Source organism: Bos grunniens, chromosome 28, assembly GCF_055505025.1.
Source record: "Bos grunniens cultivar Pamir isolate PY7600 chromosome 28, Bosgru_T2T1.0, whole genome shotgun sequence".
In the NCBI taxonomy this organism is placed as follows: Eukaryota; Metazoa; Chordata; class Mammalia; order Artiodactyla; family Bovidae; genus Bos; species Bos grunniens.
In genome coordinates this window covers 43,045,313-43,064,086 of record NC_141192.1, presented here as the reverse complement: position 1 = coordinate 43,064,086, position 18,774 = coordinate 43,045,313, and the positions used below count along the sequence as shown (strand labels likewise).

At 39.7% G+C, this 18,774-nt stretch overlaps 1 protein-coding gene across 7 annotated transcripts in view; it reads right to left on the bottom strand.

Annotated features, from left to right (window-relative positions):
• Window positions 1-18,774, bottom strand: part of FMN2 (formin 2) — a 345,241-nt gene that overhangs the window by 188,562 nt on the left and 137,905 nt on the right. The window contains exon 7 of one of the 7 annotated variants that reach the window (XM_086381219.1): window positions 2,101-3,949. The exons of the other annotated variants lie outside the window; for them this stretch is intronic. Coding sequence (XP_086237345.1) covers window positions 3,872-3,949 — 78 coding nt within the window. The 3' untranslated portion in view covers window positions 2,101-3,871. Of the gene's footprint in view, window positions 1-2,100; window positions 3,950-18,774 lie in introns of those variants that run through there. 7 annotated transcript variants of the gene reach the window in all.

The following is an 18,774-nucleotide window of genomic DNA, read 5'->3' as shown; positions in this document are numbered from 1 at the left end:
ACAACCCAACACATTGACTAATCTATAAAACGCTGTTTCTCTAAGGACTCTCTAGACACACTGTTGGTTATTCCACAGCTTTGATTTGGATTCAATTTTTTTTTTTTTTACTTTGGAAAGATATGGTTATTTCTAGAGTTTGACTTGATGAGAACCTGGAACCAGGAGCCTTCTCTGTATTGCTTGTACTATTTCATGAAAACAGCAGACACTAAATCTTACCTAGTCTACACTCAAAAGTGAAAGATGCTTATATGGGATTTTGCAGAGCAAGAGATGATAAGGTTTTCTTATTGCACACACGAGCAGGGACAACTCCCCTTCTACTCATACCATCTCCTTCTCCAATGGTTGTCAAGCCTCACGGGAGGATGCCCAGCCTCCAGGGCATCAGAGCAGACTCCCAAGGCCCTTCAGGTCACAGGAGGCATGGACACTCCATGCCCAGCAGTAATTTGCATGGAAATGTGAACTAATTTCTCTTGGATAAACACATATAGGAGCAATACTAGGATAAGACTGTATATATGTTAAACTAGCATTTACTACTGGTTTTCCATAGTTGTTATCCTTGTTTGGAACTTCAGCAGACTAATGAAATGAACAAAGAAAACTTCATACTTTTCAATAACATTCGTAAAGCTTTATGAAGACAGATGTGACCAAAAAATAAATATCTCAGAATAAAACCACAGGATTAAATAAGTCACCCAGTAACCTCTAAAGCAGTCAGGTGTTTTGGAAAGTGTTACACATGTCACTGGCATCCACAGAAGCACACACATGAAGGACACACAACACTAAGAGATTCACCAAATAAGTTTTCTTTTCTTTACCCATGACCATTAGCAAAGCATTAGAAGCAGAAGATATAGAAATACAGCTTTAGACATATTTCAAGTGTCCACAAAACTACTGAATGCATTTCTAGTGGACAGCTAAATTATATCACCATTACTGTCAGCTGCATACAGATATTGATTAAAAGTAATTTTAAATGATCGGTAAGAATAAAACATTCTTAGAAAGCACTATTGGCAAGTCATTACTGCTGGATTAGATTTTTCCAGCCAATTCATTCTGTGTCTCTCCTAGAATCTATGGGTAACGTGTTCATAGAAGATAAACTAAATCAGATCAAAGTAATAAAGAAACGAGTCTTTTTTTTTTTTTTTAGATTTCAGAGACTCTGCCTGCAGGGCAGGAGACACAGGAGATGTGGGTTCAACCCTTGGCTTAGGAAGATGCCCAGGAGGAAAAATGGCAACCCATTCCAGTATTCTTGCTGGGAAAATCTCATGGACAGAGGAGCCTGGTGGGCTACAGTCCATGGGGTCACCTAAAGTCGGATACAAGTAAGCATGCACACATACATTAGAAGTCAAATAAATAGAATTTCAGCATCAGATGCTATTTGGGATTATGAAGGTTTTTTTCTCCCAGCTCAGCATCACTCTCTTGATTTTAGGGCAGGAAGAAGGCAGACACTCAGGTATCCTTTGGAATTCTTTCTCACAAAGTCCAGGCTTATTCCCCAATCTTCTTGTCCTACCCTATGGAGATTAAGTACGAAGTTCAGCACTTCACAGACAGTATTCAATAAAGAATCATGCACTGAATTAATGCCACGTGAAATCTGGTTATCCTCCTGCTCCTTTGAAATCCTCTACATCATCGAACAATGATTTCACCTCAGGGGAAGCCGTGGGGTACACCCAGTAAGGGACTCTATCCCCAAGACAGCCAGCTGGGGTATTTCATTTGTCTATTTCTAAAAATCCAGAGACAGGAAAAGATACTGAAAATGCAGAGTGGTAAACAAAGCTTGACAACCATACCTCAGGGCAAGAAAATGATAATGGGGTTCCAGAGGCACGAAAGCCCACGGTCTGTACAAAGGGCTGAGCCGGGGGTCACCCACAGCTGACGTGCACAGCTGAGCAGACTGACCTGAGTGACTCTTGTAAAAACCCCTGAACATTTGCTAAGTTGATGGTGATTTGTCTGATTATACCTGATAATTACCTGCTCAAGAGTCATGCATCAGCAGAGACCATCAACAGTCACATAAATGGATTAAAGCTTATGAAAAGAGAATTGTTTTTCCAGCTCTCAAATAATTTTTTGGTTTTATGATACAAGACCCAAGATTCAAACCCCAGTGCCTCCCAAGACTGGCCCCATTTGTCTATAAGACAACACCCCTCCAACCTCAGCTGCTCCTAACAGAAGCAGCACTGAACTTGCTGGAGACGTGGAAAGAAGTGTCACTTTCAACTTTCTAAGGCACTTTTGGGAAGTTAAGCCCAAAGTACCAAACAAGAAGAAAATGAAACCCCTGAAAGAAAGCTCTAGAACAGTTTGCTGTATATATGGCCTTTCCAAAAAACCTAACAATTAGGAAACACACCACCTTTAAGGCTGGTAATGAGACCATACCATGTGTTACTGTGTCAGGGGCTGGAGTAACTGTAAAGGCCTGGCTAGATCTCCTGAAGACTCTCTATAGAGGGTGGGTGGGGCCAGTGAGGAAAGCGGAAAATCTGTTTTGGGGTAGTCACTTGAACGGAAATCATTCTTCTATCAATGGAACCAAGTGGTTCCGAAAAACTTGCACTAAAGCCGTGCAAAAAAGGCATAACTCCCAACAGGACCTCACACCTGACTTTCACAGTGGCTCATGTGTGGGCTAAATCTGTGTGGGCTTGTATCACGAACCCTCATCCCTTATGAGCATCTCACAACTAGCACAGCACAGGCTGATCCTACACCAGAAACAGCCTGACGGGGGAAAAGGGAGGCGTCTGACACATGACATAACAGACATGAGTAACCTGAAGTAGTAAGAATATAGACACATTAAAAAGAGAAAATGTGAATAATCAGGAGCAACTAATGATTAAGGCACCAGCTTTCTGGGCAGGATCCTTTCTGCCATCCCATTCTTTGTTTTCTGACACTGGGGAGGGAGTGAGAGCAGAGATGAGTCCTTATTCTTAGAGAGAACAGCTGACTTCTGTCACCTGAAGACAGGAAAACCTTAAGGCTCACTGATGGAAGGTTATGTACCTAACAAATCAGTCACTCATCTAAATGAAAAGATGCTTTTAAAAGAAGAGCAAATGAGTATAAGAGCTGTTTTACAAATACACACTTTTTTACTTCTCAGATTGCTGCCCCAATGTAGAAGCTCCTCTATTCCATCAGGCAAAGATGACAGCCAAGCCTGGGTCCTCAGGGTGTGTAAGGAGACACCCCAGGACAGTAAGGTATCATCCTTGACTCACTGCAAGAGCTCAGGCATCCTCTTTTTTTCCCTTTCTGATTTTGGAACTGGAAGCCAAAAACTAGTATCTAAAGTACAGGTAGGAAAGAGAATGATTCCAGTTTTACAACTGGTTTGATAGAACATGACTAGGGGGATACGGTCAGGAAGCTGGTAAGGGAGTGAGTGACTCCCTGTTTTCTCAGAAGGACCGCAGGGAAAAGAGGAGTTTTCATCTGATTCAACATGTTTCTAATTATAACTTATCCACAGGGAGATGGATACACATGTATCTTTTTTGGTAAGGACAGAAGGTTTTCACACACCTAAAATTGCAGTCATGGTTATAGTCCAATATCACAATAATAATAAGCATGACATATGTTTCCTTGTGATAGAAAAGAAACGACATGCAAACTCAGACCTGATTTGGGCTCAAAGAGACACAAACTGGCATCTTCACATACAAGGCTCACGTCACTCACCCTTCCAAGGTCTCTTTCCCTTTCTTCTACAATGGGTTCCCTTTTTCTGGAAGTTCTCTACACCCTTGGAATCTTCTCCAACAGAACTTCTGCCCAGTGTGTAAAATGTCTTTGGCCCTCCTCACCTTTTCCTCCTCTTTTCAGGGGTCATCGGGAAGAAGGTTAAAGATCGTGGTGAGGGGAGGGGGTTCAGTGCCACCTGAGGAGGTTGTTAATGCAAAAAAGATTTAATAATTTGTATCAATTTTTTTCTGTCCCCCCCCTTTTTTTTGTTTTGTCCCCACAAAAAATCCAGATGATACTATGGGTGAGAGGGTAGTCTGACCGGGATAAATGAAAAAGAATGAACCTACTGTGTTGTCACAGCTACCAATCAGTTTAAAACCACCTTATCCGTGAAAAGGATTCAGGGGAGAAATGAATTCACGTACTGGAGCAATCCCATCCCCACCGACATTTATCTCATCCCTTTGAAAGACTGCCTTACATACACCCCAAACTTGAATAAAGAAAATATGAAACACATACATTATCACCAGGAGGCATCACAACATTGTCAGGAACCCATTTCCAAAGTTCCAGATGATAGCAGTGTGCTATGTTCAAGAAGATCTGCTCTTTGCCTCCGGTTCTTTGTACGAAAATACAGAAAGAGAGAGGCACAATGCTCTGCTTTTACCCCTAATTAGTAAGGAGTATGGGTCTTACTTCCTCTAAGATTACGTTACTGGCTTTTCAGAATAAAAAGTATATTTTTCAATTGTTAACCTTTCTGTGAACCTTAGGGCAAGTCTTCAAAAAGATAATGTATTATTCTCTTCAAATAACTTTTGTGTAGTTAAAAAATAACAATCTTAGCAAGAGAGATGGTTTCAAATACTTTGAGAAGAAAATTTACAAAGAAGATAGACCTATACTCATTAGTTTTCTAGTAATGAGCTTATTAAGTGCCTATTAAAGTTGAATCAATGATAAAAGGTGAGCAATATATAAGCCTCTGAAAACTTAAAACAGATTACATTTTTAAGATGCAATTTCAGGGTAAGTAAACATACAGAAAAGACAAAATTAATATATGTGGAAAACAGCAAGACTGCAGTAAGCTGAGTAACAAAGACAGTGACGACAAGGACAGAATCTGGATCCGTAGTCCTGGGTGGCCCAGGGCAGCTGTGTGAGAAGGGGAAATGGTCTGGTTACTAAAACAAGGCAGTGGAATCCATAACCTCAACAATGGCAAATGTAATTTATGAAGCTGGATCAAGATAAACAGTGTATGCGTGCTGAGTCACTTCTGCTGCTGCTGCTGCTAAGTCGCTTCAGTCGTGTCCAACTCTATGCGACCCCATAGACGGCAGCCCACCAGGCTCCCCTGTCCCTGGGATTCTCCAGGCAAGAACACTGGAGTGGGTTGCCATTTCCTTCTCCATGAGTCACTTCAGTCATGTTTGATTCTTTGTGACCCCATAGATTATAGTCTGCCAGGCTCTTCTGTCCATGGAGTTCTCCAGGCAAGAATACTGGAGTGGGCTGCCATTTCCTCCTCCAGGGGAATCTTCCCAACCCAGGGATTGAGCCCACATCTCTCGTGTATTCTGCATTGGAGGGTGGGTTTGTTAGCACGAGCACCACCTGGAAAGCGAGGAATCTGAGTCTCCTGCATCGCAGGCAGATTCTTTACTGTCGGAGCTACAGGGAATTCCCGGGACGCCAGAGGGCAAACTAAAAGTAAACAACAAATCACTGTTCGGTATGAGTTGTGTGTTAAATACCCTTTCTGTAATTTTGCATTTGGGTCCAGTACCTGAAATGCTCATTTACCTCAACATGGAATACAGGAAAGGGTGCAGATTCTTGAACAACGTGAATTGTAAGTACAGTTAAGATAGCCATGCTCATCCCTTAGACACATCAGCAGTTCCCATGGCCCTGATAAAAAGAGGTCTATAGATACATGAAAAAAATTTTGGAAGTGGAATAAACTGAAACCATGCTGTCATTGGATTTTCTTTGTGGGTATTTTATAAAGATCAGACTTTGACTGGGGAGGGAGGTGGAAGAGGGGTTCAGGATGGGGAACACATGTATACCCATGGCTGATTCGTGTCAATGTACAGCAAAAACCACCACAATATTGTAAAGTAATTAGCCTCCAATTAAAATAAATAAATTAATTTTTTAAAAAAGATCAGACTTTGAAATAAAAACAAGCTTTAGGGACTTCGCTGGTGATCCATAGGCTAAGACTCCAAGCTCCCAATTCAGGGGTCCCAGGTTCAATCCATGGTCAGGGAACTAGATCCCACATTTCAGTTAAGAGTTTGCAAGCCACAACTTAAGAGCCTGTGTGCCACCACTAAGACCAGGCATGGCCAGATAAATAAATATTTAAAAACAAACTTCAGCCATACTTGGTAGAAAATGGGGGAAATATTTCTTATCTTTTTAAAAGGGGTAATTTGGTTAGGTCTTACATTTGGGCTGCTTTGCATTTTAGGGAAGACTTAATCGGGAATCCAAAAAGACATTGCTTCTACTTTGTTTTTGGAATTGAGTCCTCTCCGACATTGCTTCTATTTTGTTTTTGGAATTGAGTCCTCTCCATCTACTTGCTTTTTATGCAGCAATAATCAAAAGCAAGCTGGCATTACTATAATATGAAAGCTTGTACTTAACAAAATCAACCAAGTGTATCTGGCATTGCCAGGGTAACACTGAAACTTAACTTTCAAAACAACAACAAAATGTTACTTTTTCTCCCCTCACCAGTTCAAAGATGGAGACTTGTTCCACTTTTATGGAGCCCTATCCAGTACTTTGGCCACCTCATGCGAAGAGTTGACTCATTGGAAAAGACTCTGATGCTGGGAGGGATTGGGGGCAGGAGAAGGGGACGACAGAGGATGAGATGGCTGGATGGCATCAATGACTCGATGGACATGAGTCTGAGTGAACTCTGGGAGTTGGTGATGGACAGGGAGGCCTGGTGTGCTGCGATTCGTGGGGTGGCAAAGAGTTGGACATGACTGAGTGACTGAACTGAACTGAACTGAACTGATGCTGATCTGGGCTTCAAGAAGTTTGTCTCAACTCAAATTCTAGCTTCCAATGTTGCTTAAAAGCAAGCTTGTTTCATTTTTTGGCACTGGAAAGAAATCAGGAGAAATTCCATCCTAATTAGGAAAAATTAAAATATTATTTATAACACTAATTGATAAAACTACAGAGAATGTTAGTAAAAGGGGCCACAAGTAAAGCCACCAACATTATGTAGAAAAGTACAAAAAAAAGATTCTTTGTGTGTACTCAGAGCTAAGAAATTATAAAGAATGACCTGCCTATGTTTTGTGAAGTTTTAATTACATTAGAATAAATTCATGAGAAAAAATATACAAAACCACCCATTATGATCACCTTGCAGATCAAAGAAAAACCTTGTCTCCATTCCTACCAACATACACTTGAAAACACAGTGGTTTTTATGACTGTACAGGAAATGGTGATAAGAAAACGTGCCTGACTTCTGCCAAGCTGTGGCTGACCACGGTCCTTGCACACTCTTCTTTCTGCTTTTATTCAAGTTCACAGATACCACTCTCAGTACTTTTTCCAATAAATTCTGGGTGGTAATGTTTATCCTGGGTGTGCACGCAAGCTAAGTCACTTCAGTCATGTAGGATTCTTTGTGACCTCATGGACTATAGCCCGCCAGGCTCCTCTGTCCACGGGTTTCTCCAGGCAACAAAACTGGAATGGGTTGTCATGCCCTTTTCCAGGGGATCCTCTTGACCCAGGGATCGAACCCACATCTCTTATGTCTCCAGCGTTGATAGGTGGGTTCTTTACCACTAGTGCCACCTGGGAGCCTCATGTTTATGCTAGAGCTTCCTAAAACGTTTCCTGCAACTTGATATTTTGAAGTCACTTTTCCTACCTAGTTAAAATGTATCAGTTATGAAAGAATAGGCATTTTGTTCACTTAGTCCTGGCACAATGTCATAGAAAACAATTTAGTACAACCACCAAACTTATATTTTTTTGATTTGGAGGCTAAACATATATTAACAGTACAATGGTACTATAATTAGCAGCACATTAAGTCCCACTTCTTCTATAGAGGCATCATTAAGAAATCAGCAGTTTGGGGTCTGATTTCACTTTCTTCATGTGTGTAAAGGGTAAGAGATGACAGTTTCCAGGAGTACATCAGTCTTCATGCATCATGCACATGGTGGGGGGGCTGTTACTGAAGGGGCCAGGAGAGCCAATCTTAGTTTATGCACTGAAGTTTAGGTTTAATGATGCAAATCTTCTTTGCCACATGTCTGCTCAATATACAAGTTAAGAACACACAGGGACTTAGATTTTGCTCTCAATCCTCTTTCATATGTAAGGACTTGAGGGAAAAAAGTCTTTTGAAGCTTCCACTGGTACAGGCAGTAATCCAGTTTACAGTCAGAGTTAAGGTGGACCATAAAGAAGGCTGCGTGCTGAAGAATTGATGCTTTCAAACTGCGGGACTGGAGACTACTGAGAGTCCCTTGGACTGAGAGGAGATCAAACCAGTCAGTCCTAAAGGAAATCAACCCTGAATACGCACTGGAAGGACTGATGCTGAAACTGAAGCTCTAATACTTTGGCTACCTGATGCAAAGAGCCGACTCATTAGAAAAGACCCTGATGCTGGGAAAGACTGAAGGCAGGAGGAGAAGGAGATGACAGAGGATGAAATGGTTGGATGGCATCACCGACTCAACAGACAAGAGTTTGAGCAAGGACAAGGAAGCCTGGTGTGCTACAGTCCATAGGGTCATAAAGAGTTGGACACAACTTAGTGACTGAACAACAACAAACCAATAGTGGACATAACCTTCATAAACACGGCAGATGCATCCTCTGGGGGCTCTGTTACTGTCCCAGAGTGTTCAAGGGAAGGTCAGTGGGTCTCCTAGAGGGCTTTTCATTATATTCCCAGGGCCCATGTTCCTAAAGAGAAAAATCACAGTCCATATCTTTAGTAGCTTCATCAAAGGAAGAAAGAGATAAATTTCTCCTTCAGAGATAGATAAAATTGTTTTGCTCTGTAAGTTAAAAACAAGCTTACACTTTTGACAATACACTTTCAGGGAGGTTTACCTTTAAAAGTTTTTAAGCTTAAAAAATTATCGTTTATCCAGAAAATTATAGCCTGACATGATTATTCTATGGGTAACTGGAGCTACCTGAAAAATATTTTGCTTTTTCATGTGTGCTTGTGTGTGTGAAGTTGCTTCAGTCATGTCTGACTCTTTGTGACCCTAAGGACTACAGTCCTCCAGGCTCCTCTATCCATGGGATTCTCCAGGCGAGAATACTGGAGTACTTTTTCATAAAACTAGATTTTTACTGGTAGTTACATAAATAGATAGATCAGTGGTGGGACTACTCACAGAAATCTAGAGCTGCGGCTTCCCAGACCCTCGACACAGCAATTACTGTCTTTCCTTTAGGGTCCAGCCATCCTAGTGCGTGCAAAGGTGTGCCACACGGTGGCTGTGAATCTCATTTCGATTCACATCTTTGCTGATCTTTCAATCAGGCTGTGTTGTTTTCACTTCACCGAGCTGTAAGAGTTTATCACATACTCAGGATATTAACCTCTGATCAGATATCACTTACAAATACTTTCTCCCATTTGACGGGTTTTTAAATTTTCTTGTTTATTTTCATTGTTTCCAGTACAGATATAGTTCATCTTGATGTTGTCCAACTTTTTATATTTTTCTCATCATATGTGCTTTTGGAGTCTATCTAAGAAACCACTACACAACCCACGGTCATGAAGATCGACTATGTTTTCTCCTGAGTTTCATAGTTTTAGCTCTTATGTTTATGATCCATTTTGAGTTAATTTTTGTTCATGGTAGAGGTTAAGAGGTAGAAATTAATTTTTTGCATGTGGATGTCCAGTTGTCTCAGCACCACTTGTAGAAAAATCTTTTCCTTTGCTCTTGAAATGTCTCACTACCATTGTCAAAAATCAATAACTCTGTCATTATTTCTGGGCTCTTAATTCTCCTCCACTGACAAACAGTCTATCCATATACCCAAGCCACACTGTCTGTGGTCACCGTGCCTGTGTAATCACTGTGAAACCAGGAGGTGTAAGTCCTTCAACTGTATTCTCCAAGATTCTTCTGAATATTCTGGACCCCTTGCATCTTCACATGATTTTGCAAGATCTGCTTGTCAGTTTCTGGGAGATTTAAAGGTAGTTGGGACATTGTCTAGAACTGTGTTCTATAATCTGGGGAACAATTTGGTGGTGTCTTCTATAAATACAGTGTGTCATTCTGTTTATTGGATCCACCTTAGCTTTCTTTGGGGGTCTTCTCACTTTCAGTGTATAAGTCTTACACTTCTTTTGTTAAATTTAGACCCAAGTGTTTTACTTTCTTGATGCTATTATAAAGGAAACTATCTATATAATTACATTTTCACAGCGTTAATTGCTAGTGTCTAGAAATAGAATTGATTTTTGTACACTGACTTTATATCTTGTTCAGTCTTCTTGAATTTCTTTATTACTTTTCTTTCCCCCCACACCAGTGGATTTTTTTAGGTTTTTTTTCCATGTAAAAGACCATGTCAGCTACAAAGAGAACATAGTTTCAGTTCTTCCATCCCAATCTAGATGTCATTTACATATTTCCTTTTCTTGCCCAACTGCCCTGACAAGAGCCTCTAACAGACTGTTAAACAGAAGTGGTGAAAATGGACACCTTCCTCTCCTTCCAGATCTCAGGACAAAAGTATTCAGTCTTCCACGTGAGCTGTGGGTTTTTCAAAGACACTCCCCAGCAGGTTGAGGAAGTTCCCTTCTATGCCCAGTTTGCTGAGTGTTTCTATCACGAAAGGCCGCAGGATTTTGTCAAATGTTCCTTTTGCATCTATTGAGATGTTCATAGGGCTTTGATCCTTTATGTTGTATATTACAATAAGTGATTTCCATATATGTAATCTCGGATTCTTAGGGTGAATCCCATTGGCCATGACATATAATCTTTTATATATGTTGCTGGATTCCATTTGGCAGCATTTGGAGACAATTTATGTCTGTATTTGTAAAGGATACTGGTCTGTACTTTATTCTGTGATGAGTCTGCCTGATTATGATAGCAAAATGGTCTCACAGAATAAGACGGGATGTGTTCCCTCCTATTTCATTTTTTTAAATTAATTTTATTTTATTTTTAAACTTTACAATGTTGTATTAGTTTTGCCAAATATCGAAATGAATCCGCCACAGGTATACCTGTGTTCCCCATCCTGAACCCTCCTCCCTCATCCCTCCCCATACTCTCCCTCTGGGTCGTCCCAGTGCACCAGCCCCAAGCATCCAGTATCGTGCATCGAACCTGGACTGACGACTCGTTTCATACATGATATTATATATGTTTCAATGCTATTCTCCCAAATCTCCCCACCCTCTCCTTCTCCCACAGAGTCCATAAGACTGATCCATACATCAGTGTCTCCCCTGCTGTTTCGTACACAGGGTTATTGCTACCATCCTTCTAAATTCCATATATATGCATTAGTATACTGTATTGGTGTTTTTCTTTCTGGCTTACTTCACTCTGTATAATAGGTTCCAGTTTCATCCATCTCATTAGAACTGATTCAAATGTATTCTTTTTAATGGCTGAGTAATACTCCATTGTGTATATGTACCACAGCTTTCTTATCCATTCATCTGCTGATGGACATCTAGGTGGCTTCCATGTCCTGGCTATTATAAACAGTGCTGCGATGAACATTGGGGTACACGTGTCTCTTTTCCTTCTGGTTTCCTCAGTGTGTATGCCCAGCAGTGGGATTGCTGGATCATAAGGCAGTTCTATTTCCAGTTTTTTAAGGAATCTCCACATTGTTCTCCATAGTGGCTGAACTAGTTTGCATTCCATTTTTAAAAAAAGTTTGTGAATGATCAGTGGTAATTCTTCAAATGTCTGATATAATTCACCAGTGAAACCACATGGGGCTGAGCTTTTCTTTGTGAGTAGTTTTTGGGGGGGTTGTTTTGTCTTTTACTAGTTAAGTCTCTACTTTCTATAAACCTATTCAGACTTTCTATTTCTTCCTAAGTCAGTTATTTTTTTTAAGAATCTATCCATTTCATCTAATTTAACTAATGTGTTGTCATATGATTATTCACAGTACTTATCCTATTTTATTTCATTAGGTCTGTAGTCTATATCTGATATCTTTTTTTCCTGATTTTAGTAAGTTGAATCTTTGTATTTTTAATGGTCCAGCTGAAGGTCTGTCAATTTTGTTATGTTCTCAGAGAATCAATTTTTGGTTACATTTACTTTCTCTATTATTTTTTTATTCTGTTTCATTTATTTCCACTCTAGTGTTTATTATTTCCTTCTTTCTACTTGCTTCAGGCTTACTTGGCTTTTCCTTTTTAGTTTATTAAGGTGGAAGGCAAGATTGATTTCAGATTTTTAAAATAAGATATTTATAGCTATAAATTTTTCTAAGCACTGATTTTGTTGCATAGTATTAAATATATTTATCATAATAAATATAAATATGCATTACATATAAAATATGTATTAAGTATATATTTTATAGAGTATAAAAATTTAATATATTATGATATCATTTATACTGATCTTGAAGTATTTTGTATTTTTTATTGTGATTTCTTTTTTAAATCATTTGTAACTTGAGTTTAGTATTTACAGATCTGAAAATTCCCCCAAATTTCTTTGTTATTGCTTTCTAATTTAATTCCATTATGACCAGAAACCATACTTGGTCTTTCAATAGTTTTAAGTTTATTAAGGCATTGAGCTCAAGTTTATAAAGGCTTGCTTTTGTGTGTCCTAGCACATGGTCCATCCTAGAGAACATTCTGTGTTTGTCTGAGCAGTATGTTTGTTCTGCTGATTGGGTGCAACGCTCCATTCTCTTAAATCTAGTCTGTTTATGCTGTTGTCCAAGCCTTCTAGTTCCTTGTTAACTTTCTGCTTAACTTTTAAACTTTTATTGACCTATTTTTGGCTGTGTTGGGTCTTCATTGCTGTGCACAGGCTTTCTCTAGTTGCGGCGAGTGGGGGCTACTCTCTAGTGGCACATGGGATTCTCATTGCAAAGGCTTGTCTTGTTGCAGAGCACAGGCTCTAGAGTGTGCAGGCTTCAGCAGCTGCAGATTGCAGGCTCCAGAGAGAAAGCACAGTGGTAGCTGTACACAGGCTTAGCTGCCCCACAGCACATGGGATCTTCCCAGTCCTGGAATCAAACCAGTATCCCCTACACTGCAAGGCAGAACTTAAGCACTGGACCACCAGGGAAGCCCTGCTTAACTTTCCATCCATTACTGAAAGTGGGCTATTAAACTGTTCACATATTATTGATTTCTCCTTTAAATTCTGTCCGTTTTTTCTTCATGTATTGTGGGACACTGTTGATAGATGCCTGTGTGTAGAAATCTTCCTGGTAGATTGATTCTTTTATTATTATGGCATGTCCCTCTTTATTTCTACTAACATTTTTAAAGTCTATATTATCTGATATCAGTACAGCTACTCCAGCTCTTTTATGGTTGGTTAAAGTTGTTCTTTTTACTTTCAACATATTTATATCTTTGAATCTGAAGTGTGTCTCTTATATACTTAGATTTCTTTTTATCCAACCTGATAATGTCTGCCTTTTGAGTGGATTGTTTAATACCTTGACGTTAATGTTATTATCCATATGGCTGAACTTACAACTGCTATTTTTCATTGTGTTTTCTATATATCTTGAGTATTTTCTGTTCCTCTATTCTTCCCTTATTGTTTTCTTTTCTAATGGATGGATTTCTATCTTAGTGGTTGTTCAAGGGCTTACAATATCTATTTTAAATATCAGAATTTATATTTATATTGACTTAATTCCAGAAATATAGGAACTTTACTCCTCTATAGCTCCATTCACTCCCCACCTTTTTACATTACTACTGTTATAATCATAGAAGTTGGGAGGAGAGAGATACATTTCTATTGTTACATTAAGCTACTCATTTACCCTTTATTGTTCTCTTCACTCTTTTCTATAGATGCACACCCCACACGGTGTCACTCTCTGACTGCAATACAGCTTCTGTTTCTACTAGTTTCCTTGTTCTCAAATATATTCCATTTCTAGATGTCACAGGCTCAATAGCATACATACTGTTTTATGCAGTTATTTTAAAGTCAGTCAGAAGAATCAAGGAGAAGAAGCACACAACTATATTATATTTTATATAGATGAAAACTGTGTTGTGTGTGCACGTGCGTGTCTTCTGTAATTTACCTTCACATTGAAGAACACCCTTTAGTGTCAGAAGGCAGGTCTGTCAGCAACTAATTCTCCCAGTTTTGTTTCTCTGAGGATGCCTCTATTGCACTTTCATTTATGGACACTTGTTTTGCTGGATGTAAGGTCTTGGTTTGCTGCTTTCATTTCAGTATCTGAATGTCGCCGCACTGCCTTTTGGCCTCTGTTACTTCTTGATAAGCTTGCTTCTGATATTCCTGGGGTTTCCTTCTATGTGATGAGTTATTTCTCTCTCACTGCTTTCCAGATTCTTCCTTTATCTTTGGCTTTCAACATTTTGACTAAGATATACAAAGAGATCTGTTTGTATTTGCCTACTTGAAGTTCACTAAATTTAGATGTGTACATTAGTGTTTTTTTTTAAATCAAATTTAGGAACTTTTCACCCTTATAATTTCATATATTTTTTCCTATACCTTTTTCTTCCTCCTTTCCTTCTGATACATTTCATGTACATTGATAACTTAATGATACCCCACATTTTTCTGAAGTTTTTACTTCCTTATTTTCTGTTTTTTCAGACTACAAAATCTCTACTAATTTATCTTCAAGTTGACTGACAGTTTTTTCTGCCATCTGCCAGAAACCAACTGTTTGACCACTTAGTGCTTTTTTCTCATTTTGATTATTGTACTTTTCAACTCCAGAATTTTAAAATAATTTCCCTTTACTGGCATTCTCAATTTAATGAGACAATATCATCATATATTCCTTTATTTTTTAGAAATCATTTTCTTCAGTTTTCTGGAGACATTTAAAATGGTGCTTTGAAATCCATTTCTGTTGGATACAACATCTGGGTCCCTGTGAAAGAAGTTCCTGTTGCCTGTTTGTTTGTATCTATTATGTGGATCACACTTTTGTGCTTCTCTGTATGTCTCATTTGGGTTTCCCAGGTGGTTCACTGGCAAAGAATCGACCTGCCAAGCAGGAAACATGGGTTCGATCCCTGGGCCAGGAAGATCCCCTAGAGAAGGAAACGGCAACCCACTCCAGTATTGTTGCCTGGGAAGTCCCATGGGCAGACAGGCCTGACAGGCTATTCTCCATGGGTTTGCAAAGAGTCGGACGTGACCTAGCGACTAAAACAGCAAACAACATGTCTCATTTACTGCTGTTGAAAACTGGACATTTCAGATACCATATTAGGAGCTCTGGGGACACCTGTCTCTTCCTGGCCCCAGAACTTACTGTCTTTGTGTTTGCTTGTTCATTTGCTCAGTGACTTGGCTGTACTGCCTTGGGGAAGTCTGTCCCTGAGGCAATGTGCAGCCTGACCTTACTGCACACGCTCTTCTTCTCTAAAGCAAAAGCTAAAGAGTGTGCTTCTGCTCCTTTAACCACTTAAAGCTCTCCTGTTAACCATTTTGTGGGTGAGAGACATTTACAGAATTTCTCCCTACACTGAGCAGGGAACTAGTAACTTTGATTTTCTCTAATCATTCCTGAGAAGGTGCAGCCTGGGGCATGCACACAGCTTTCTTATTGCCAAGCATAACTGACTTTATTTTTAAGCCTGGCTTAGGATTCTTCCCCAGGTAATGTTTGCACAAAGGTGTGTTTAAGAGTCTCGTGCAATGAAGATTCCACTTGGTTCTGATGAATCTGTATGAGGTTTGGGGACACTGTTCAAGTACCCTGTGTCCTTGCCCTGATGGCTCCTGAGCAGAGGCAACGTGCACGGCCTTTGCGACCTCTAGAGCTGACTGTGATCCCCAGACAGCCCTTCTCAGATGCTTTCTTAGTTCTCCATGCTTGCCTGAAACAGAGCTTCTGCAAGAGGACTGAAGAAAGTAGAAATGCTGGCTTCCTGCCTCCCCCAGGGCAGAGCCACAGTCACAGACAGAGCCTTGGGTGCACACACCCTGTGGTAGGAATAGAGCCGCTCAGGGCTCGGACCCCGCGGGTCTGAGTTTCAGGAAATTTTCTTGAGTGGGTGTTTCTCCATCTCCTCTATGTCCTGAGGACAGTTTCCAGAGACTTTAGATAAGTATTTCCGTTACAATTCTCGCCAGTTAAATTGTTGTTTTACTGGAAGAGGACCTACCAAGCTGCTTGTCTGTCTGTCCAGAAGGTCCAACTTCAAAGAGATTTTTAACATGATTTTTCAAATGGAGTTTCAAGTTACAAGTTTAGTAATTTTAAAAATTCACTTATTAACATAACCAAAAATAGGCAGATATGTTAGATATTTTCCATTATGAACACAGTTTTGAAAAAGAAACATACATTTATTTATTTCTTGCTGTTGTTCAGTCAATAAGTCGTGTCCGACTCTTTGCGACCCCATGGACTACAGCATGCCGGGCTTCCCTGTCTTTCACTATCTCCCAGAGTTTGCTCAAATTCATGGCCATGGAGTTGGTGATGCTATCTAACCATCTCATCCTCTGCTGCCCTCTTCTCCTTTTGCATTCAACCTTCCCCAGCATTAGTGTCTCTTAAGTTTTAAATTAAAGAAACACTAGAGATACCAACAAGAACGTTAATTTTTCTTGTAAGTCTTAAATTTGTGTCCCCAAATAATGGGGAACATTTTTCAGCTTAGGTCACAGGAAGTACCCTGGGAACAATCAGTCTACTGTCAGCAGCATCACTTCTGCTCTCTTGGGTAGCCCAGAATCCTGTTGCTGTCCATGGTACAGAAACATACATTCCACTATGTAGCACCAAGACAACAAAATTAACTTCAGGCCTAACTTATCTCAGTTCTCACTCATATGTCCAATGAGAAAAATCTAAAGACTTGCTGGAGGATGAGAAGGACACACAATCAGTGATGGGAAATGACTGTCAACAGCCCACACCCACAGCCCTGAAACTGCCAGACAGGAGCTTCTTGAACACAGAAGCCTGCTGCTCTATTGCCCGATTTCCTAGGGTTTTAAACAAGATGCAAGGTTAATCCTTGCTCATGGAACAAGGATTCAACACGTATTCCTCTGTACAAGACCAACTTCCAGCCTCATCTCCTCTCACAGCCACAACCTAAGTCCAGAAATTCACACTATTCAAGAGTCCTGATTGCAGACAGTGTCCACTGTGAGAACTGGTCAGTGCTGGCTATCGAGGGATGCCTCCAAGGACCTCTGTGCTCTCCCTGGCATGGCTGCCACATGTCTCTGCTGTACTCCTAGCTCCAATGGATAAACTCTGTTCCCATTCGGTCAAGAAAGGCTGCAAAGCTGAACATAACTGGTGTCCCTGCTTCCCTTCAGGTTCCTGTGTTCTCCACACCTGATAAAACACTCTCCCATCATCTGATCAAAAAGTCTTACTTAGGTATAGATGAGTTTTAGTTTCCCACAGATAATCATAAAACATAATGTGAATCTTAAGTATATTTTCCAAACCCTTTTTTCAATGTTGATGTATCATAATAAACACTCCAGCAGTTAAAACTTAATACCCTTTTCTAATATATCTAGACCAACAAAATCTTAATATCATCATAGTATATAAATACAAAGTCCCAAAGAATTAAACTTCAACATCATGATTAAATCTTCACAATTCAAAGGACAGTCAAATATAATTTTCCTAGTATATCTAGCAAGGTCATGGATCATTAGCCTAATTATATTTCCTTTTTATTATTTCATTTGGCATTCTGTTTATCTTTTAGCCATCTGTTTAGAAATGCAAAAATAATATTTTGACTAAAAGAAAACTTTTAAAAATAAGTTATTATTGTTGCATTCTTTGAATTGACTGGGTATGCTCTACAAATAGTTTTAGGAAAAACATCTCCAAAAATATAATGAATCTTTCAACATCTAAAGCAAATCTAGAATCCACAATATGTATGTTCATCTAACTATAGCTTTGTATTTTGATGTGAGGCTTGCAATAGAAATGCATTATTAAAAGCAGGTACTATGTTAAAGGTTACAAAGTACTAAATGTTTATGATGTATTCTCCCAAACAGATCTAAATTGTCTTATTATAATTGGTATTTCAGATATTATTTTAGGTCTAAGAATCCAACCAAAACATAGCCTTGCCATGCTACAACAGGAAAACTTAACACCAGTACAAACAACTAGGCCTGTCAGATTATCATGCAGGCCATCAGCCTGTGAATACTGAAATATCCACTGACACTGATATCCATAAAAATATGATAAAATATATTTTTAAATCTAAAGATAAAGATTTGCAATTAGTAAAAGTAAGGTACAGGGACTTCCCTGGTGGTCCAGTGGATAAGAATTTGCCTGCCAATCCAGGTTCACTCCCTGGGTCTGGGAAGATCACACATGCCACGGAGCTACTTAGCCTGCACACCACAACCACGGAGCCCATGCACTAGGATGGACTGAGCTGAGGTGAGGCTCAGAGACAGTGGCAGCAGAGGGTAAACTGAGCCCACACGCCTGCAGGCTCCCCAGCTGTCATGTTTCCACTGTTACTATTACTACTGCTGAAGCTGCTGCTGCTACTGTGTTTCCCAAAATATATTTTCTCAGGAACTCATTTGACATTGGATTAACTAGAAACTTCTTTTTGAGGGAATTCTTACTGTCAAAATTATTCCAGTGTATATCCTCTCAGTTTCCTGCTCAAAAGCTCAGTTAAACTTAATCTTTAATTGGACATGAAGATCTTGAAGTGGCTTAGGATCACTCAACATTAACAGTCACTGAGCTCTTCTGTGAGTGGCAGGACAC